The 24,412-nt window shown below is 42.0% G+C and overlaps 1 protein-coding gene across 1 annotated transcript in view; it reads left to right on the forward strand.

Annotated features, from left to right (window-relative positions):
• srcin1a (SRC kinase signaling inhibitor 1a) overlaps positions 1-24,412 on the forward strand; it is a gene marked incomplete at both ends in the record, with an annotated part of 79,035 nt that overhangs the window by 13,180 nt on the left and 41,443 nt on the right. The window contains one exon of the mRNA XM_080044031.1: positions 23,756-23,785. Coding sequence (XP_079900157.1) covers positions 23,756-23,785 — 30 coding nt within the window. The remainder of the gene's footprint in view (positions 1-23,755; positions 23,786-24,412) is intronic.

Consider the following 24,412-nt stretch of genomic DNA (forward strand, 5'->3'; position numbering starts at 1 on the left):
GGGACAGAGAGACAGACAATCAAGATGTGGCCCAAAATGTCACACGTTTTTTTTAGCTGTGTTGTCATTGCAGTCGTACTCATAGGTTGCCCCAGTTGAAGAGAGTTGCACAGAGGTTGTTGAACCAGAACAAGGCTGCATTTATTAACTGCAGTGTGGGAGCAATTCTAGGCAGCACTCTGATCTCCTCCCACTGAGCCAATAGCTGGACACCAATCAGGAGTGCGGTGTCTAAACATTTAAAAAATATAAGTGCATTTTAAAAGCCGTAGAACTGAACAAAAAAACGTATCTAAATCCACCCGAACCAGGTCTGGATTGATTGATAGACTTAATTGTATTATTGTGTCATGCATAAAACAATATGCCCAGCCCAAAAATGGTTACAATTCACCACTATTAACATTAACAGACCAGAAACTAAAAGTAGTCCCTTGACAATACTAATACTAACGAAATACACCACCCTGACATTTCTTCGAAGGCTTTAGCGACAAAAGAGGCCAACCTATAAACATTAAACATAAACATCCAAACATACATTCCATCCTGTCATCATCTTCATCATCATCATCATCATCCTCATCATCAAATATTTCAGTATTTTGATAGCACATTTGATTTAGCAAAGATATTATCAGCTCATTATATGATATATAAAAGAAAATAACATTCATTCTGGACTTAATCACCTCCTTAATCACAAAACTCTCAAAAGAGTCTTTGTTCCTTTCTTGTTTTTAAATCTGACGACTTCAAGGGCCAGAGGAAGGATTCCTGTTATGTAAGTATCCAAAGATCTTTAATTTCTCAAAAAATTCGCTTTAATATAGAATTCTGAGGAATTATTATGCTTGATTTGAATAAATGTCTGTAAATTCAGTTCGAACAAGATGTCATTTAACCATTTTTCTTCAATTTAAGCAATTAACTATGGTCTTATTGTGTTCACACTGCATGATCAATGCATGATTAAGTTGAACTGTTGTCAGAAGCAGAACAGATTTTATTTGACAACAAAAGTCATTAACCAATGTGAACATTAATATGGCATTCTTAGAACTGGGCTTGGTTAATATTACAATATAAACCATGAGACAACATAAACTTGTCTACAGTAGATTACACCATACCTTTTTTTTACTGTGGTACTTTTCCCCTAATTGTCCCTGGGCCATGTTGCAATGCAGCAAATCAATGAGCTGGATTGCTTAGTTGCAATATTGGACCTTTTCGGAATTTAGATTTTTGCATATATGGTGAAGCACTTTATTGGTCATGTATTGATCATCCCCATCTGATTTATCCATGAAAAGATTCTTAGTTTTTCAGAAACGTTGCTACTGTGTATCAGAAGATATATCATAACGTCAAATTGAAATTATATACAACATGTGTGACATGTGCCCACTCTTGTATTGTTAGAAAGGAAATGTGAGCGAAAATACTGATCTTGTCTTAGAGCTGAGGAAACAAGCAAACCCTTTGAGGCATGCATTAAACTACAGTGAGCCATGTAGTAGCTGTTCTCCTAATTTAATTCACCTGCAGCTACACTCTTTTAGAAATGGGTGCACAAATATACTATAGATACCTTCAGGCCTTCCTACATCATGTGTGACCGAGGTATTGCATAAGATGGTTCCTCCATCATGCAATAAAAATCGTACAGCATCTTCATGGAAAAGGAAAACAATTTGAGGCAGATAGGAAATGTAAGAGGAAAGGCCGTCACGCAGAGTAAAGATAGTGGGGGAAGAAAACAATTGGAGGGAGATAAACAGCGATGGAAAGATGCAGGGCTGTGATAAGTGATGCTGTGTTTAAGAGCTGAGACATAGTCAACATGGAGAGGCAGGGCGGGCGGGAACGAAAGATGAGGAAGGTGGGTGGAGGGACGGTGAAAAGGGCGGAGAGCTGATTAAACATTGGGATGATTGAACGTGATGCAGAGTGGCGGAGACAGAAGCCTGTTTCCCAGATGCCCTCGCCTCTGAAGATAAAGGGAAAGACGGAGCAGTGGTCCTCTCCGGGGAAATGTGCAGAGGAAGGGGAAGAGGAAGTGGGGAATAGGAAGTGGGTGCAAACAGGGGGCAAGTAGAGTTTTCTCCGTTAATGCAAGCAGCAAAGAGCAGGACGGGGTGTTAAACAGCTGCAAAGAGACGGACAATATATTGCACCCGTTGTTCCATAACCAATTATGGCCTGTAATGGCCAAATCATTTATTTGCTGATAGAGCATAATTGCATGTCAAAGGGTTTGACTAGTGGTAACTGAGCTAATAAATCTCAAATGATTTACTGCAACCACACAAGCACGTGCCGAACCCACTGCCACACACGCTCACAGTTGATTATTTAGTGTACACAAAAAGAAGAGAGTGTTATCCTATCAGCTTTCCGAATCGCAATTCCCTCTCTAGTGGAACATTAAGTAAACCTGCAGAGATGCTAATGCAATTACGGAACGCCTGCTCTGTACACAAATCAGAATAATTAAAAGGTCAGAGAGGACGCAGTAAGCCATTAATATCTCATCTGTATGTATTTGTAGCTGCTAAATTGCTTGGTGGGTAGAGGGTTGTATTTTAAAGGTAGAGGATGCGCTGTTTGGTTCGCTTTTTGTTTACTTGTCCTTGCAAGGCATAAACACACTGCGTTAGCTCAGCAACACTGTGTGTGACATATCTGCACTAACACAAACCTAGACGGGGTGGACACCAACACACTTATTCCACACATCAACACATACATGTGCACAGGCTTCTATGGAGATAATGCTTAAAATGTTTGTGTGTGGGGGTGTGTGTGTCTGCAACAGTGTGTTAAATCTGTGGGATGTAAAGCTGCATGTTCAGCGGTTGTCTAGCCCTATGTGGCCGTTGTTAACCTTGCACTGCTCAGCAGGTGCAGCTTTGCATAGGGTAAAATATCCGTGGGTGTCAGTCACTGCTCTCTAGTCAACTTAACAGTGAAAGTGGTGGGTTGGCCCTTGTCTAACAATCACACACACTCTGGCTGCAGTTAGAGCTTAGCCAATCAAACTTTTTTAATAATGATGGTAGAAAATGCATTATAGTTATTCTGAGGAGTAATAGTGAGTCTACTTGCAACTGGCATCCTCTCCGCATTAAAGGTACCCTGTGTTGTTTTTACTGCTACAGCTAGTAGTGTTATGGAGTGATGTATTTGTGTTTAGCTCCCTGTTTTGAGATTAACTTGTTTTTCATATCATAGACAGAATGGAGTATATGGAAACAAAGTAATGTGGTCACATAGTCTATTAAAGAGGAGTTATGTAAACAACGCAGGGTTGAAAATGTTTTGCAATACGTTTCGGTTTTGCAAATGTTTTGCAATAAGTATTGCCCCCCAGTATTTTTTTTTGGGGGGGGTATATTGCAATGTGGGTTATAACTAGTCGGCTTCAAAGGAGCTCCGTCTTTGCTACTGTCAATGATGAAGACCATCTATCTAATGTAAAAAACAATGGCATTAGTCATTTCCTTTGATTGCTTTTGTGTGATCCTTTCCTCTGATTCTAAGCTAGTAACTAAAAAGAAGCAATTTAGTTGTCTGATCAAAGTGCAGAATATTTTATTCCACTGAAATTTCATTTGAAATATTTAAATCATACAATAATATTGTGATATTGCCTTATTATTATTATTACAAGTCAACATTTTGCATAAATACTGAATCTAGCATACAACACAGAGAGATGCACACACACAATTACTCATATCATATTATTTCTCACTTCAAAGATTCATTCCCTGCCACACTCTGTCGGGGTCTTCACCTTGAGGGCTGCCTTGACCGCTCCCTGCTTTTTTTTAATGAAAATTCAAACTGACTCCAACTTGTTAATTAAACATCATCGCTATCTCAGAGGAGCAGAAAAGCGAAGCCTTCGCCTCGAAACACCTCTGATTTTTAACCGTGCTTGTTGGTCAGCGTGGTTTCTGAGATTTAGCTGAGTGTTGACATGGACCTAAGCCCGGGCCCACTGGTGTTAATTACCGCACCGCTCCCCCAGCCTGTGATTGGCTCTCTCTTTATCTGAGCGAGGAAGCACCCTGGGGGCCGCGTGTGTATGTACAACGCTTTGATGGGGGCTCTTTTTATTAGAGCGGATCGAGATGTGGAGATTGACGATCTTTGTGGACTGCACAGTTAGTTAGCTTCTGCTGTGGAGATGGAGAAAATAAAATGTAAAGACTCTTTGTCAGGTAACGTCGAGAGAATAACGGTGGGAGGGGGGGCACACAAAGGAGGAGGGGAGGATGGGCTGAGGACTGGGGAGTGGACACGGGAGCGGGAGGTGTTGCCGGGGTGACAAGAGAAAAAGGATGAAGTAGGATGTGCCAGTGGAGCGTCAGTAATCTGCGGCTCTGGCTGGCTGACATGACACAGTCACACACACACACACACCCACACACTACTGCTCAATCCATGCCCCCCTAGCACACGACCAGTGTACGCAGGTCCTGAGTCAGTGGCCGGCAGAGAGTGGACCTGTCTGCAAGGAGTTTTAAGGCCACAGCGAGCCATGTTTGCTCCTGATTGCCCTGCTGCGAGCTTGACCATTCACATGGACATAATGAGGGAAATGGAGAGAGAGAGAGAGAGAGAGAGACAGATAGCAAGGGACACACGTTCAGAAAGTAAAGAGACAGTGTTCAGAACTGGCAGCATTACCTCTCTCTCTATCTCTATCTCTCCCTCTCTCTTGTCCCTTGTTCTCTGTATCTCTCTCCCCACTGTGGTTCTTCCTATACTCCTCCTCTCTTCGACATATTCTCAATCCTTTTGTCCCTCCCTGCCTTCCCTCTCTTTGATTTTCATTTCCAATTTTATTTTTACACAATATTCTGCATAAGTCAGTGTCCCAGTGAGATGGCGACAGCTTTGGGGATGACTTTGGAGCTGGGTGGAGGGATGGAATGACCCAGACGAACAAAAAAGAGAGTGAGGGATAGAGGGGACGAAAGGAGCACGGATGGAGAATGCTCGGAAACCCTCAGGTGGGCGCTCAGAGTTGTCCCCTCTTCCCCTCTTTTTGTACATCCCAGTCCTTTTTCTTTTTTGTCCATTTATGCCATTCTCTTTTTCCCCACCATCGCTTTGTGTTTAAGTTGATGCGTGTGCTTGGCTGCCACTGGTATTTATTCTTGATAATATGCAGCATTCAGGGACACTGTGGTCGTGTATTTGTGTGATTTATGGTTGTTGTCATGGGAGTCACGTAGCTCTGCTGTCTGCCTCCTGTATGTTCAAAGGCTGTGGAGCTCGGTGGCTCCTCCAGGACTCAAGCTGCTGCTGCTGCTGCTGCCGCTGTCTGCTTCATGACAAGATTCTTTACAAACTCTGTCATGGCTTCCCGTGCACCCTATGGGACTTTTAAAGTCATTTGTAGCCAGTCGCTTTTAGTACATTTGATTTCTACTGTTGCTTCTGTCACGCTCATTCACATTTGCATGTTTGAGAGCGCAGGAATGTATTTTTTTTGCCATATTATTATTATTTTTTGGATTCACTTCTCTATAAGAGGTTCCTGCTACCCCTTGTATATCGAACAGGCGGTTTCCATGGCAAAGTAAAAGCCCTCAGTCAGTCAGTCAGTTAGTGTTGCCACTCCCTTTTTCCAACTACACCTCATTCAGATTCCCCCTGTCCCTCTCCGCTGTCTGCTCCTATTTAGTGACAGCGTATGATCTGGGGAAACTAGTTGGATGATGTTTGCAGGACAGCTGGGCCAGCTAGACTGGTTATGCTTCATAATTATACCACTGTAATGACAGCCTGTGCGTGATGAGTGAGTGTTTGTGAGACCACAGTGTTCACAGCGCATCAAGGACGCTGACAAGCTACTGGGATTTCTCTTGCTAGATATTCCTCTCTCTGTGATAACCTCGGACGAAGGGGACTGTGGTGAGATGCTAACACGCCGCCTTCACACTCGGACGCAGCGGTAGCAAAGCAAGGGGTGTGTGTGTGTGTGTGTGTGTGTGTGTGTGTGTGTATCTTTGCCTGTGTGTTTGAGTTGTCATTAGCCCACAGGGTTTTGAATCAATAGAGGCCAACACCTCTCCTCCGCTCTTTTTTCTATGAACACTGAATCACTAATTAGCATGTGTGTGTTTTGTATGCATGTGTTTGTGTGTGGATAGATATTTCAAGAGTGCATGTTCCACTGTGTTAGAAGCTTGTGCATGTGATTTATTACTTGGCCTTCTCTCTTGTTATTTATTTATCAGCTCCTCAGTTCGATCTAATCTCTGAATGGAGAGTTAATGTGCTTGTGCGTGTTGGTGTGTGTATTTAGGATCAATGCCAGGAGGATGCAAGGGTTCACACAGTGTCAGACCATCTAACACACACACACACACACACACACCCACACACACACACACACACACACACACACACACACACACACACACACACACACACACACACACACACACTCCCAGAGGTGTAGAATGCAGCAGCTTCAGAGATTAAGGCAACGTGAACTCTCACCGCATAAATGACTTTCCTCATTCGTCTCTTTTAAACACACCTACACTCTGTTGTCTTCGTGAAATGTTTAAAGGATTCAGGGCAGCGAGAGAAAAAGCGTTTGGGAGATCAGACGCGAGCAGCTGACACTTGTGTTTGTGCTGGGATTTCTTACTCGTTCGGAGTAGATTCATGTATTCCCTGTGATGGATCATAGCTTGTGGGGCTTTCTTTGTTTACTACTATCTCCTTACCTGTTTTCAACTTATAGTAAACATTGCCAGTAACACTTCAGACAATAATTATTTTCATTATTAGTTAATCTATTTTTTTTACAATTTATTACTGTGATAAGTCGTCAGGAAAAACACATCACAATTTCCCAGACCCCGACGTGACATCTTCAAATAATTTGTTTTGCAATTTTAACACTCTATATTATAAAGATATTCAGATATAAAGCAGAGAAAAGCAGCAAGTTCCATACTCTGAAAAAAAGGAAGAAACAGTGAGCAGTCGCGATCTTCCCCTGATTAATCTGACGACCAACTGAGTTATTTCAGCTCCAATACCCTGCTTGAAATAACGTCTCAACTCTGCTGCACGAACCAAAATTCAGGACACACAGCCTAAATGATTATTTGTGTTGTGACAAGTCGTGATTTGCTTTAAAAGATGCATCTTTGCTCGGCCGCACTTTTCTCCGGGCGCGGGTTGAAAGTGAAGCTCCAGATCTGCACTGTGTGTCACTTCGGTGCAGGGAAGAAGCGAGATGCCGGGCTGAAATTGGTCGTGAAGAGAGAGGAGAGGATGAAGGGCTGTGGCAGCGTTTCTGAGAGTTCCATCTCATACCCTCAAAGTAATGTTTCCCTTTGATATATTTTCTTTTTCCTGCGCAGTCACATTGACACGACACGCACAGTCGACCTCTGGCATCAGCTCTCTGTGGGGATGTGTTCCCAACCGCCAAACGTTCAGGCCACATTTCCTATCCATCAGCAAACGGCAATTTCCTTGACAAATAGTGTTTCCTTCTGATGCCACACTTGGCAAATGTTTCTAATGCGTAATGTTCTTTTTAATGTATGAGCTGCACACAAAATCACATTAATATCATCATTAGGTCTTAGTGATATGTGAATGAATACTGTAGTGATGAAATGGTATCTAATTTTCTGAAATCCCTAAATGTTTTCAAATCAACAAAATACACTAAATTTTACATTAAAAGATACTACATTTTTTTTTTACAATCTCAATGATGTCTTTCCGTCCTGTTTGTTCATATTCATGAAATATGAGAACCATTTGGGTCAGCCCCTTGTGATCAGACAACATTCCTAAAGTGTGCTATGGCTTAATCGTCTGCCTGCTGTGGCTGAAAACAACACTGTGAGAGCAGTGAGATTGAACCTAAACAGAAAAATTGTGAGCGGACAGCTGAACAGTGTCTAAAAGTCACTGCTAAGCTCCGTAAAGCCAAGGAGGGCTGCAGATTCAAGTGATAATTCTCTGTAGGTTTTCAGGAGAAGCGATTGCCTTTCACATTGTCCGTGTTTTAACGTTGTTATGGGATGCATTTTCTTAGTAAAAAATTGATTATAGGGGCGCCTTTAGCTCAGTTGGTAAGGCGTCCCCTCCATGGGCCTCGGCCAGCAGCGGACCCGGGTTCGATTCCAGCCCGCGGTCGATCTCTGCATGTCACTCCCCTCTGTGCCCCATTTAAACTCTGTCTCTACACTATCAATAAAAAAGCATAAAAATGCAAAAAAAATTAAAAAAAAATAAAAAATTATTACAACTGCTGTAAAGGATCGTCAGCACCTCAATCTTCAGCCTTAACAAGCTACTCCTGTTATAATGGTTGTGTATACCAATTGTAATTTCTGTAACTGGTGCTTTCATGTATGGAACGTTAATGTTTATGTTTAAATAGAATCAGATGTCACCAAACCCAGTGGCGGTAAGGTGACCAGACAGAATCCATAAACCAGTCATTAGCACTGATCAGTCAGTTTAAAGTAGTTTGGGTAAGCTATTATCAAATGGCTTCGGGTTGTAATTGAGCCGTGGGTCTGAGCCGCCTCCATTCATTCCCTTCATTGGGCGACAGCTTTACGTCCCCATGATTCACTGTGTAGCGGAGCCAAGGTGCCCTCGCTGAGGTCAGAAGGGGGCACCTGGGGACAAAGGTTTTCAAGGATCCGTGTTGATGCTTAGGGAGACTGGATTTGTGGAGATTGAAATAGTTTGTGTTTGGCAGGAGATGGTGGTTGGGGGCTGACATGAGGGCAAAGCTGCTGTACCTAGAGGCACCGTCCACAGATGGAGAAAATGCAGCATTTGTGCACATCTGCTCCGACTGGCCAGAGGGTGAGAAGAACAGCAGGTCGGAGACAGAAAAAAACTATTGATGTCAAATGTAGATGAGAGTAGTAAGAGTTTCTTTTTTTTCTTTTCTTCCTTCTCTAATTTAAGGCGGTGAATGTGTGGCACATCTACAAGGCTATAAGGACGAGATGCAAATAAGAGCAGAGCAGCTCTAACAGAGACAAAGAAGTTGGAGTACATGCCGCGAGTAACTGACAAGCTTTTAAGCAGGAACTGGAAATATCTCAAAAGTGTCTAGCGAAGCATGAAGAGCTGTACAGTCAGAGCTAGGACAGAAAGTGAAAAGGCGGCCAAAAAAGAAGCTGAGACGGTAAGACAGAAGGGAGGGAGCTTTTGTTTTGGAAAAGTTAGAATCAGCCATGTTTTTTAAAGGATAACTCAAGGTTATTTAGGCAAAGGTGTCCAGTGAACTTGAGGAAGATTCAGGAGGACAGAGTCAATCAGGCTGAAGTGAGAGAGAGAGAGAGATAGACAGTAAACAGGGGGTTGCCGGCTGAGAAAACAGTGTGCTTGTTTTTTAGGAGAGCCGTCTGTTTGTCAATTCTGTCCATCTTCCGGGAGTTCTCTGCTGAGATTAATGTCCTGCCATCAAATCTTAGACTCCCTCCTGTCAAACACACGCTCCGACGCCTATTTATAACCAGACGCCCACTCTCAAACACTAATGAGTCTCCGGGTGACAAATGGATTTGGAGGACACCTTGCACAACCTGGCTTCCTCCACCGTGCCTCCCTCTTCTCCCATCACTCACACAGCCCCTGGCCCCAAAGCAAACGTCTTCTTTAGTTCTTTTCACGCAATTTCCCTGTATCCAAACATCCTTCTGTCCCACTTCGCCCTGCTCTTCCTCCAGTGTTCTCTTACCTGAAAACATCAATTTGTCTCCTGTTTGTAGGCCTCTGTATTCCCGCTTCCATCTGTGGCCTATTGAGTGTCATCTACATCTATTTTAAACCTCTCTCTCTCAGTAGCCACTTTTGTCTCTCACAGGCTCCCTCTCTGTCGATCTTAATACTCTCTCAGCTAGTTGTGAGTCAGTGCTAGTGCGTATTGGATTAGCCATGGGCTGCTCTGCCAAGTGCTTTGGGGTTCTGGGGCAAAATACATCAAACAATTTTCAGGTTTCATTCACCCAGTAGGTGGCAAAACGAAAGGAGAGAATTAGAGATATTTTTTGATGTCTTCATTCATTTTACTGTGTTACTGTGGTCGTACTTGTAAAAGAGTGATAGGCCCTCACAAGAGTCCTGCTTTAGCTCCGAAGGCGTGTTATCCGGTCTATGACTGTGTTTCCAGAGAGGGAGCTCTTCTGGGGATGTGATTGGATGTTTTCCTTCACCCTTCAGGTCTCAGTCAGCCAATCTGAGCTCTGAGGACTCGCCATGCATGCCATTTTAACTTGATGTCATTGGGAGTAGAGGTTCTTTTGCCTTGATCGGGTATTCGGCCGGACTTCTCTACTGAGCTCATGTCAGCATGGGTACTCCTCGGGACAGCAGAAGAAACACTATCTGTGGCGCACAATTAAGTTACTGCCAATGCAAACTGAACATTTCCTACAGCTGAAGCTTCACATTAAAAGCATTTTACTGGGGAAATGTGAGTAGATGTGGAGTTTTCATGAATGGAAAGAGAAGTTCCAATTATATTGTGTATGCTGTATTGGGAGTATCAATGCTAGCATGTCTGCACAAACTTTGCTGCCGTCTTTGTAAATAAGAATTGGTTTTTAATGACCTGACTGGTTAAATTAAGGTAAAAAAAACTTCAACCAAGTAATTTGCCTCTCAACACATTCGGTTTCTCACCCAAGCCTGACCTGCCTTTTTAATTTTCTTTTTTACCTCTCCTCTGTGGTGGCACAGAGGGGTACGCCTGTTTGGTTCTTGTTTATACAGCAGGCTTGTAAGGGGGTTGTCTTTGCTGTTTTTGCTTGTTGCAGTGGGCGCTGTGTTGTGTTGGCAGTGACGGCTTGTTAACGTCTAACCCATCATCTCCTCCTCCTCCTCATCTCCCCTTTGTGCCAACTGGCTGTTGATCTGCATCTCACCTACAGCAGATCACCATAGAAACCACACACATCCATCTGTACGGCTGCCACGTCCCTTCATCCCTCTACGTTCCAACCAAAATCAGAAACTCAAAACACACGCAGGCAGCCCCGGTGGAGACAAGAGATGGCAAGGGAGGAGGAGGCATGATAGAGAAAATGCAGTGGATTGGCTTTAAGCAGGAGCAGAAGAATGAGCTGATACCCTCGATACATGTGCACAAAGATCAATGGACTTGAGATGGGCCAACGGAATAAAACCTGCGTCCAAAACATAGACACACGCAATCTGGCACACATGACCGCATAGCCATTAGTGTCTGCTGCACTAATGTAGTGTATGGAGGACGGCCAGTCAGTGATGCACACCAGAGGCAGAGAAGTGATGAATGAGCAGGATTTATAAAAATAACTCAGTCAGGAAGGGTCAAGGCTATAGAATAACAAGATACATGAGACTTTCAAAAAAATAAGGGCATAGAATAATGACGGAGGATGCTGAAAAATACTGCATGCTATTATTGAAAAAACAATAAGTGAAACCAAATTAATATTAGAAAGGCAAGCAACAAAATATGTTTATTTATCAGACAACTTGAAACAATTGATTTGAATTTGAGCAAATCTTGAGATCTGCAATCTCTATAAGGAGGATCATACATCAAATCTGTTGGACTTTTCTTAATATATTGTGATAAGCACGCACAAGTGCACTGCCCACATAGACTTGTTTCTAACACTGCATCCCTTTGCCAAAGCAACAACCAAAACACTTTTTCCTGATGTTGTGGTCGCTCAGTCCTGCTAAATCTGGAGCTAATGCTCAGAAGGTCAGACCCGTTTATGGACATCCTCAATGAGCTGTAGTTAGATCATTGGCAAAAAATAAAAAAATAATTCAAAAATGGTTTTAGATTAGGAACTCTGTGATAATCAGAGAACAGCAAAACAACAGTATTATCATTTACTATATTTCTCAATATTATAATCATTTCCAGTGGCTGTCATTCTGACTCTACACAGACCCAAACGGCTCACGCTGAAGTAAAAGGTCACTTTTCTTGTTTTTTTTTCAGGTAGTGGCACTTTCTTGCCCTCTCCTCTGTGATGGAGACAAACAGGCAGGCAGTAGAAGGATGACGGGAGATGTGAGGCAGAAGCTAGAGCTGCCGTTGTGTAGGGTTTCTTAGCCCACTTTGTGATATCCTCTAGGGAGTGGTGAAACAAGCAATTACTGTAACACCCCACTAGAGACTGCTGTATGCCGCTCATCTCCCCACTTGTTCTCAGATTTTAAGAGGCGTTGACAAAACCCCTCCCAAACAGGCTGAAATGCTAGATATGTGGTGCCATCTCTGATCTGTGTCACAGTTTTCACGTTACTTCAAATGCAGACGCCGTCTTTGTTGCTGAGACACTGTGGGTATACTCTCTGATCTAACTGTCCTTTTAGATCAGGGTTTAGTGTTAACACGGAAAGATAAAATGATTTCAAAACAAGATTTCAAGATTAAAGAGGGGAGTTTAATTTTTATTCTGTTTATTCACAGCTTTCTACAGTGAAAGCTATTTCCTGCCTTAGGAAGAAAATAAAAAAACGCTTACCTCCTATGCTCTCATTTCATTTGTCTTGTCTCTGATGCCAGTTGACATAAAGCAGTTTGTTCTGTGACACATAACTAACAGCATCATAACACAGATCTGTGCCATGTTGATTTGAGAACTTGTAATCTCCACCGCCCTGGCTGTGACACATCTGTCACTGGCCGTGTCTCGCACCAACATGCTTGTGCGACCCTGCACTGTGTGCTCGTCGGGACAAATATGTGTGTAATGTGTGCCTGTGTGGGTGGGTTGCTGCTAGCTAACTACAGACAGCTTGAACAGCTGACCTGTTGCCAAGGCAACCGATCTGCAGTGACAGCCGCTGTCATACACAGATAAATAATGACTGGCTTTTTTCCTTTTATTTATTTTTTGGAATTCTTGGAGGTAATATTTTTGCCTCTTGTTCGTTTAATTTAAAGGAATCTCTGGCAGTAGCACTCCAATTAAACTCTCAGAGTTATTCCTGTCGAAATAGAAGATTATTTTCTTTATTTGAATAAAATTAGCATTAATCTGATGTGTGGCCCCCTCCAGGTAGCGGGCAGGCAGAATAATCTTGGTATGAACTGAGCTTTCATTTCCCAGGGTCAAAAAGCCAACCATTGATTAAGCCAACTGTGCTTTGTTTTGCTTCTAGCAGTTCAGGCTTGTTCTGTGGATATTAAGGTCATTAATTGTATGCTATGCTCCTCAGTTTAACCCCTACCAGTCTCCCTGAAGCCTCCTGTTTGGCCTTGTTTGCAGGGCCTCAGCTGGGCCTGCATAGTTGTAGGTGCTGATTACCCAGAGCTCAGCTACCTCTGCACACCAAACATACCAAATTTAAAAGATACTTTGCAGATTATATTTACAAAAGGTATCATCACCAGCAACTGTACATTGGGGTGTTTTCAAAGGTCAAATATTGAGCCTTGTTCTTATATTTAATATCATATCAAGTACAATGACACTTGCAAATATTATAATCCCATGAAATTATAATGCTGCTGAGTGAATGACAGCCATAATACTTGCCAGCACTGCCTTTATCAGTAGATAAACTCCAAATTCATTTTCCCTAAATTTCACTGCCAACTGTTTGGCTCGTGAAGCTGAATGCGTCCTCTCTTTAACATTTCCAATCGTTGCTGCCCACATCTGTTCTAGTAAATCATTTAATCAGCTGATGTAAGTGATGAATACATTTTGGTCTGTAATGCAATTCAACACTTTGATTGATAACCCAATGGCCAGAGCCTAGCTAATCTGACAACAGATGTGTTCCGGTGGGAGATTGCTCGTTAGGTTAGCCCGTTGGCTCTGTCTGGAATGAGAATGGCAGTGTGCTAATACTACAAGATGCTTGGCACCTGGTCTGGAGGCAACAAACTACAAGTCAGAGTCACCTCAGTAATCCTGTCCCATAAAAGAAAAAGAAACCTGCTTAACGTTGCTGCTCCACTGGCACCCGAGATCCCCTTATTTAACCAGCAGCCATGACAAGATTTATGGTAAATACACATCATTACACCATCATTAGGGAACATTAGGCCCCCAATCTTAGCAGCACAAATCAGGTTTTGGCTTTCACGCTGCTGAAATATTAGAATAATAATAATCTTGTTTTGGTGCTTTAGTGTTTAATTAGATAGAACAACAACAACAAAACAGTAGATGCTGTTAGCAACAACCTCGCATTTCTACTGAAGTGTTGTTTTATTCTCTATAGGGGCTAATCCAATAGTAAATAAATAAATAATATTGCTTATTGTTGAAGTCAATATATTGAGTAAGGTAAGTCAGTGTTGGCAGCCCATATTTAAACACGAAGTTCATTGTTCATTCACAATTTGTCTTGTGTGCACAAGACAAATTAAACATGGACCCACTCATAATGAACAAAGCTCCATGGTGCTTCTGGAAAAAGCTGACAGAAACACAACCCCAACATTACCTTATAAAAGTAAAAAACAAACACACCAAAAAATCATGCCAGTTCTATTTAGTCATTTCGCACATTTTCACTATTTTTTCATTTTATTTTGATCCATAAAACCGCATGTCATTTCAGACAGATGCTATTTTCCCCACCTGCCTTGTATTTGCCCTCAGGTTGTTTCTAACGATCCCACTTGCTTTATTCCCTTCACCCACCAGCAAACTGTTCCCCCTTCCTCATTATCTCCCCTGTATATTTACCAGGCCTTGTTACCCAATCAGTTGCCAGATGTAATCTAATGTAATGTAATACAGACTTATTTTCTATTTCTTCTCTGCCTATTTTGATTGCCTTAAACTGCTCTGCCTCTGTGTGTTGCTCGTGAGTCCTCTTTTGTGGGTGTGCAGAACCATTACAAATGCCTATTGTGTAATTCAACAATTTACTATTTTCCCAGCCAAGAGACAAGGGGAAATATAAATAAGTATACAACATATTCCAAAAAAATGCTAATGTTGAGGCTGACCCATTACAGTAAATTTGTATGCCATAAAACTAAAACGCTGAACTAAAATATCTCAGAGATATCCCACTGAGAGCAACCACTTTCACATTACATAGAGTTATTTGATATATTGTTAAAATATAACTGTTTTGCACCATTCCTACACCACCAATACAGTATGTATTTAAGGCAAGACACACTAGGAGTGCACACACAAAGCAAAAACACAATAGTAAAATGATTTACTGTAACTCCTGACTGCCTTCTCCCTCCTCCTTCATATAACCCTGCTCATCTCATGAATATGCAGGCGCTCTGTGTATCAGCTCAGATAAAGGGCTTATTAAATTGTCTGTTTCGTCCCAAGATTTTTTTTCCTGCTTAATACTCGACCACATTTCACCCCATCAGTCATATTTCAGTTAGCTAGTGCTTTACAGCATTTGCCAGCATGTATCTGGATGTCTGATTTCTGTGGTGTGTGAGTGTGTGTGTGTTTGTGGGTCTGTGCCCGCACGTATGCATGGGCCGTAGGGTTAATGTTATAGGGCCTAAGGGACAGATAATGACTTATTAGACTTGAGCCATTTCATTTGGAATCCTTGGTGGCAGCCATCACCGGAGTATTTTCTATTACCAGTGACCTCCACCTGAGTGTTTTTCTGTACGCTTTTTTATTTATTTATTTATTTATTATCATTAGCTGTTGCTCCCCCTGTCTGTCAGGCAAGGCCGTTGCAGTACAGTATCTAGAATGCCTTTTCATGTGTGCACCACCTTCCCTTTCAAGTGGCAGTGGTTTCAGTTCGATTCATGTGTGTTCTGAGGGAGACATGTGGCGATGTGTGAGCAAGATAAAAGAACAGCTGGCAGATTCTGATTGGATGAGCCTCAGCCAGAGATTCCCTGCTTGCATGATAAACAGTCTTGGTCAGCCCCTCAGGAAAGTCTGGCTTCTCCAGCCTCGGTCCACTGCTGTCCCCTCTCTATTTCCCGCGGTATTTTTCTGCCGTTTTCCACATTTACCTGTCCGTTTATCTGCTGCAGTAGTTATTTTCTTCTTCTAAACAGCTGCTTTTCGTGTGTTTTTTTTGTGTTCTGTTTGGTCAGAAAAGGTATATATCTTTAAATGGAGAAAGGGCCTGTTGAGATCCTCTGAAGGCTACTCAAAGTGTGGTTTATTGGTCTATTGTATATAGAGGTTGTCATTTCTTGTACTGTTAAGGGATATGTTTTTTAGAGTTCAGTGTGTTCATTTTGCTAGGAAATGGTACCACAGGTGACTTTCCTCAACTACAAAATCAGTCTTTTATGCTTTGTTTTGTTGCGGCTTTCATCACCTGGCTCACTGCGCCTCTGCCAAAATCCGTTGAGATCAGCTTGAAAGCACACTGGGCTCTCCTCTCATTGAAGCACTGCCTTTATCCCCGTATATAACATGTACAGATACACACTCACCGGACACTTTATTAGGTACACCTTGCTAGTACTGACTAGAGTTGTCTTTTGCCTTCAGAACTGCCTTAATTCTTATGAAATATTCCTAAAGGATTATGGTCCAAAGGGACATGATAGCATCACACAGTTGCTTAAGATTTTTGGTTGCACATCTACAATGCCAATCTCCCGTTCCAGCATATTCTAAAGGCTATTGGATAAGAATCCCTTATCTGGAGGCCATTTGAGTACAGTAAACTCTTTGTCATGTCAAATAAACCAGTTTGAGATATGAGCTTTGTGACATGCAACACTATCCTGCTGGGAGTTAGAAGATGGGTAATGTGTGGTCATAAAGGGATGAACATGGTTAGCAAAATTATGTCTAAACAATGCTAAATTGTTAGGTGTTTAAAAGTGTGCCAGGGAAATATCTCCCACACCCTGACACCAGCAGCAGCTGCCTGAAGCGTTGATACAAGGCAGGATGGATCCATACGGACCTGGATTTGACCTTTTGTTTTCAGCAACAATCCTCCCTGTTGATGCTTAATACCTTACCAGCACCGGAGGTTATTCTGTAACTGACACTCTCCATCTCCATATGGGCAGATTCAGGCAGGGAGAGACATTTCCAGCAGTGACCAGTAAGGTATCAGAATACCAATAATAATGGATAGTTATTTTGCATATTCATGTTCAAGTAGTTCAGGATATATTTGACTGGTCTGTAATAAGTGGTTACATTTCCTTCCATCTGTGCCTAGCTCAGGATGTGTATGAACTTGCAGGCGTGCGTGTGTGTGTGTGTGTGTGTCGGTATGTTTGTGTTTATGCCTGGTCGATGTTTACACACACGTGGCAGCGCTCCAAACTTATTACATTGCTCTGTATGTGGGTGTATTGTCAGCAACAGCCTTATTGTGAAGATCTGATGACTCAGGCCTGGAGTCCGCTGCCTCTGTCACTCATACTCAGTGTGTAGGCTAACTCCCCCACTGAATGAGAAAATGGCTAAAAAAAACAGAAAACAAAATAAAAAACAGGTATCACCAACCATAAACATATAATCTAGTACGTAATAACCCACATCTACAAGTATTTCATTAGCACTTCAGTGTTAATTTAAGTTCCCTGTTCTATTATTTATCCGTACTAATTTTTTGCTACTTAGTGGTGCAGACTTAAACTACGGTGCTGAGGTTCTTGAATGAGTTAGTTTCATTCATGTATGCACATTAAATTGGTGCAAACCATATTCCAAGAAGTTTTCTTGTCTGTGTTTCGCTGCTTTTCAGGTATTTCTAATCATTGTGTTGGGATGTAAAATTCTTACAGAATCTTAAAACCTTTTACTTTTGATCGTTAATTGACTATCATCAATGGTACTGCCGACAAATATGAGATTAAGAGCACCCCTAATTTCTGCAGACTTCAAATCAAACTATACAACTAGACATAATAGTTTTTTTTAACATGAAGAAATCAATTTAAATGGTAACAACACTGACTTACCGTAGACGTGATTTGTTGTAAATAATGTTAAGTAGCAAAAACACTGGTATGTTGCTTTAAACAACTAAAGGATGATTTATGCAGTGCTTCGTCGCGCTCCATGAAGTGTTGTTTAGGGCTTTTGACTGCAGCATCCTCCAACCTGTGACTAGCAATCAGTGGTGCGCCCTGTAGAGATCAGAGGTCCAGGCAGGCACCGCTGTCAGAGAGACTGCAGCTCTTTGAAGCAGCTCTGTATGCAAACAGGCATGGACTCTGCAGGCTCTCCTATTTCTGTATACCATGTCTTAAATTCTATTACCTCAACCTGTCTCCATCTATAGCATCTCATTGAAGGTAGCATGCACCTTCCCCTGAGGTAAACTAAGCAGCACTGATGTAATGAGGTGTGGCTCAAGTGTCCTCTTCTTCACACCGTAGTGTCAGTAGTGGGGCTGACTGACCTGGTTCAACTACAGGCTGTAATTAAGAGGCTCTCTCTCTAACCTGCTGCTAGCCTGCTGTTATTCCAGGAAGACAGCCTGCTTTTACCAGGATGACAGGTTAAACAAAGAGGTCCCTAGTGTCTGCTACCTCCGCCTGTTTCTCCCCCCTCTCTCTCTGTCACATTTATGTATCTTTTCTTGCTATTATCCTGCAGATGCACACACACACATACACACACACACACACACACTTTGTCTTCAGCTACAGACGGCCCCAGATAAGAGGTGGTGCCGAGGAGCCATGGCATTCTCTAATTGTCTGAGTTTGTTCCATTGTGTATTAACAGGTGCTTTGCTAGTAGATACTTATTACTGCTGCATTTTTAAACTGGGATGCCTTCACATTATTCGCCAGCGTTGCCCAGGGAAACCAAGTTTTAAAGCTGGAGGGTTGGTGGCTGGGTGAGAGGCAGATAATGGATTGATGGAGTTGAGCTGTAGGAGACACATCAGTTCTTATTGTACGTGTTTTAATGACCCAGAGGAGTAGTCCTATTACTTTGTGCAGAGCAACAGATTGCACTTGTCTGTGTCAGTTTAATGTGATTCAGCCTGGAGCTCTCTGATTGTCTGATCCTGTTACTGTGTCCAGCAGTACAGGAATGCAGGCTAACCACCTTCCAATGGCTGCCTAGCCACCAATTTCACCGCTTTTAACTCTCCTCTCTTGCACAGCAGTGGCCCGGAGCTTTCAGACATTACTTTTAATGGAGAAAGAAGTAAAGTGCACCTGCTGGGTCATATGTCTTTTGTACCTGTAGCCACATTGAGAGATGGAAACAAAAGTTATTTCTCAAGTTCAGAGTCCTTTTTTTTCTGGCTATTCACTGAAATCCAAATGTTTGTCCTTGCCTGTCTGTGGTATTTAAAAATCAAGGTCTGTGTGATAGCTTGCAGTGAAAAAGAAGCAATTAATTTGCCACTTGTTCCCTTTGCAAGTTTAGTCATTATGTATCAGGGACAGAGTGGTTTGGAGCAATACTACCATTAGTTGGTTTCAGCCTGTTGACCTTGTAGGCATTCTAACGGTCCTCTCATATAGCTGTGGGCAATATGGTGCTCAGCTGTCTTTTTTTTGTGTTGGCATTTTCAAGCCTTATTTGATAGTACATAGTTGAAATGGGGATACAGAGAGAGAGGGGGATGACATGCAGTAAAGATCCACGTGTTGGATTTGAACCCGCAACCACTGCAACAAGGCCTGAGCCAATATGGTACACGCTCTATTCACTACGCCACCAGAGCGCCCATCAGCTGTAATTTTAAGGTTTAGTACCGTATATGTGGAACGGCATGCCCCTAGTTGGTTCTTGAGTTGTGACCTAGAGGATTTTTAGAGGCCCGATTGGTGGTTTTTCAGAAGGTTAAGTTCAATCCTGCCATCTCACCTTCAAGTTATTTCTTTTAACTGTTCCCACTGGAGCATATAAAAAAATGCAATTGCCAACAACTGTAGGCCTAGCTGATTGGATTATTTCCTCTTGCCTGTAGAGACTCTTGCTGATTTTGCTGTTTTCAGCTACTTCTACTCAATTTTACCTCCTTCTTCTCTGGTTAATATTCAGCTGCTCTTTCCGCCCTGTGCTGTCGAAGCCAGCATCCCACAAGGAGCGCTGACACGCTTGGAGTAAATTAGGCTGTATATCAGAGGGAAGAGCTTGCTTTCCTGAAGCATTCTGCATAACGACTTACCTTTTAGGGAGGATACTGCACATCAGATAGACTTAAAAAAACGGTCTCTCTTTTAAAAACAGCAGAATAAAAGAGTGGAATAATTCTTTATTGAAATAAAAGAGATATTGACAGCACAGAGAGTTATTTAGAAGGATAGACGATGGAATGCTTGGTCTAATTATAATGAACACTAACATTAGAGGACTTTGCATGGTAATCTGATATAAATGAGCCATCAAAACAAAGAAAAGTAATAAATATTTATATGTACTCCAATAAAAGCAAAGCTAAAGGTAATGACATCTATTTTCCCTGTATGGTTCCTATGTGGATAAACAAATAAAGTAATAAGTACATTTATTTATGTCCATCCTTAGCGAACATGCTTTAAAAAAGTGGATTTGAGGCAGACGGGCAATATGTTTTTAATACAAACTCAGACATAGATATCACCACATTTATTTAAAAGATTGATGATGATGATCATCACTACTAAACAACCACGGGACAAAGATAAAAATACATTTCGTAAATACAAGACAGTAGTGTTGGCTTTCTGAAAGGCTTAAAGAAAGTCCTGTTTTAGGGATTTATTTAAACTGGCAACATATTTATTTGTTCCCCCTCTTGTTTATTTTGTTCACTATCACTGCTTCTTTTTCATGATGTCTTACAGTGCACAGCTGAACCCATTCAACTCACAGCTAGAGTGTACCTGCATGTGTCAAAGAGGCGAGGCAGACTGGATTCAGAAAGCTACATTTTTTCAAAGAATACGCATTAATATATTATCATTTCACAGCCAAGAAACCCTCAAAAATATTTTTGGCATCTGCTTCACCAAACCTTTTTCTAGTTTGTATAGATATTACAGATACATAATTTGTTTATTTGTAATTTAGGGGTTGGAAATGAATCTGCAAAGGAGTTATTCATACAGCCTGAACCTATAGCTGCATATGTGACAATAGGAGCAAGAATAGAGTGTTTGAAATCCTTGTGAATTTTTATTTAGCTATTAAAGAATCCAGTGCTCTGCTTGCATGCGTGCAGTCTGCAGCTTTCTAACCATTCTGTGAGACTTAAATCTTCTCTCGCACCCTCCACTCCCTCTGACCCACTTGTTTAACATGCCCAAAATATAAAGCTACACCGCATGTCTCCTTAAAATACATCAAAGCACAGCCCAATCCACTCTTCCTTCACACCTACTGATTCTCCATACCATAAATCCATGTGCTTTATATGATGTCCAGCAACTTCTCCTCCGGAGGTAGAAGTTCAGTTCAGCCGGTGACTGAATATAAACACATTTCTTTTTTGGAATTATGAGGATTTGGCTGTTGCGATGCAGAATATTATTATGTGTTGATAGTTGGTGTGGGTGGATGGCCTTATTGTCACCGACTAAATCTGCCTACATGTATAAATAACCTGCTGAAGGTGGCAGTGACTGGTGACTCAAAAAGGGAAAAGTTAAGAGAATAGCTCATTGGAACTCAGAACAGATCCTAATAATTGTGTGAAGAAAAAAAAACTTTCTTTAGGATCGTCTTCTGTATGTGCGCTGAAAAAAAAATACACCGCCTATGCTCTGTAAACTGGTATGTAAACAAAGGGTGTTAGCAACATGCCCGTTTACAGAACCTAGGCTGTGTATTAACACTATAAGTGTTCAGCACAAACGCATAGAGCGTGAGGAGATATTCACTGATTTTGAAAAATAGTGATTTTGTCAAGTATTCCCCAGAATCGCTAACTCCACCTTTTATCTATTTGGTATGAACCCAGTGAAGTACACATGTAGCTGGACTGCTTAATGAGGATGAATTGGTTTTAAGAGTGTGTTTTTTTTACGAGTTTGTTTTGTTGTACTTTTTCTCTGAGCAGGTGATTTCTCCTTGCTCCTGCTTTGTCTTGTCTTATCTCTCAACGCCTGTCCAGCTGGCTCTTTTCATTTAGGCAGGTTAATGCTCTTGACTGCGCTCTCTATCTTGGCAGTGCAGCCCAGGCCTCATTGGCTGGACTCACGTATCTTATCTGTTCTGATTGCGGACTCCCGTTGTCATTCAGGCTCCTCTATTATTTCGCTGACCAACATGCTGCACCTTTTCCTGGAGTCTTTGAAGTTGCAATTTTTCCTGCTGCAGACCCAGACCTGCTGACAGCCATTGCTCTCGTGTGATAAAGCAACCCACCCCATCAGGGCTCTTTTATGTAGATTTAAATGATGCCGGTGTTGCGTGGGCTTGCACACATTGTTTTGGATGTCAGGGTTATTGTCTGCCAGCTTATTGTGGAAATATATTGGCTGGGAATGACGAAAGTAGAGATGAATAACCTGTTCCTGTTTTCTATTCTTACTCCTCCGCACACACAACGTTTACTCCCGCCCGCTGTGTTAGTTTTTGGGCTGTATTCCAAGCAATCCAAGAGTTACAAAGAGTTAATTTCTTTTGGCAGTTGTTTCCATGCCATTATCCCGTTAAGCATTTTCACTTCTATTAGACTTAAACTTTCTTAAATTGTTATGGTGATATTGTTTTGTTGATGCTGTGTTTCTTTGTCGTTTTATTTTTGTCTAGAGGCAGCATAGCCTACTCAGCTTTTTGTCGTTGTGGATGCTCAGTCACAATAATAAGCCATAGTACATAGGCCCAGCTTTGCCAGTCATTGTAATGGGGCCCTTGAGTCAGGTCCTTGTTAGCTGATGCACAATAAGCTCCAGCCTAATGAAGTGTAAACCAGAGATCTGGGAGGCTGCGAGGGGGCCAGTATGATATGGCTGGCGGCCTCGGTGCGAAGCGGAGAGCTCAATGCTAATGCTATTAGCGAGGAGGTCAGTCCATTTCACCTCACCCCTGCTCAGTTTATCAGCACTTCATAATGTGGTGGATGTAAGGGCATAGTGTTGAAGCAGCAGATCACACTTGAGTGTGATATCTCTCCGAGAATGAATAGAGTGAGAAATGGATTTACAGCAGGCCCTCAGTTTGATCGCAGCTGAATTTGAATGATGGCAGACCTTCTGCCCTTAACAGGCTTCCTCTGTGTTAAGGTTCGGCCATTGAAGCTCTTTCCAGCTCTGTCGGTCCTCCAGCTGGCCAGCTTCCTCTTCTCTTCCTCCGTGTTCATTAGCAGTCCATTTGTTGCTCCTGCCCCGAGGAGCCTCCCTCTGCTGCTAACTCGCTAAGCTCATCCTAATGCTGCTGATGAGCCTGTAATGTACAGATGGTCCACTCCATTCAGCCCTATTAGGCCTTAGCACTTTTCAGGCTTTTAGTTTAGCCTATGTTTTTTTATTATCAACTTATAAATATGATAGTTTTTTTATCTACTCAAAGTCTGGAGATAATAGGGAGTTTATTTGCAGTATATAAATGTCTTGTGATTTTTAAGGATCTTTATCTGCTATTGCAATGTAAAAATACAATCACGTTAGGTCACTGTTAGTATTCATACCAAACCATTTCTCCATGTGTTAAACCTTATGAATACATGATAATGCATATGTATATAATGCATTAACTCATTGTAATTCAGGAAAAATGCTATCGTTTCACCACGATAGCTCCTTTCTGATAGTCATGTGACAGTATTCTGGTGTGTTTGCTTGCACATCTGTGCACAAACACACAAATTAACCCTTTGCATGTTTCTCTTCTAGCCAACGGCAGGGCCTGCTTCCCTAAGCAAGGTAACTCACCTGGGAAATGGCTCCCTGCTCTTTTATCACACTTGAAGTTCATTCGTTTTTCAAGTCACATATTTATTTTTGTTTAACCATACCGTCTCCTCCCTCCATCCCTTTGTGTGTGCCCTCCTCCTAGGGCTGTGTTGTCTGTCAGTTCCAACTCCGATCAAAGGCCAAGTGCTGTCAGAGTGATGCGTGTCCTTAAAAAAGGGAAGGCAGAATCAGTAACTTCCAGACAAAAGCCATTGAGAATATGTGTGGCAGCAGAGGGTGTTGAGGGATGGAGGGAAAGCTCAGATGTATGGACAGGAGTTGGTGTGAGAGAGCAAGAAGAAAGGACACACATGAAAGGAGTGTTCCCCTTCATGTTCCTACACCTGACTTTGAATCACCAAAATTATTTCCCTTTTTTTTTCTCCGTTCCCGAAGAAAAACAATGGAAGCCACTTAAGCTGACGAGCAAGCACATGACAATGGAATATCCAGCAAAACAAATTCAGCTTGAGACTCCCTCTTTGATCTATTGCAGGCAGAAGCATTTTACTTTTCTCATTTTTTCTTCCCTTCAGAACTTGAAATCAATAATTCCGCGGGGAACCGCTCCATCCCGGTGGCAAATAAGTCTAACAT

Source organism: Ammodytes marinus (assembly GCF_949987685.1).
Source record: "Ammodytes marinus genome assembly, chromosome: 16".
NCBI classification, from domain to species: Eukaryota; Metazoa; Chordata; class Actinopteri; order Uranoscopiformes; family Ammodytidae; genus Ammodytes; species Ammodytes marinus.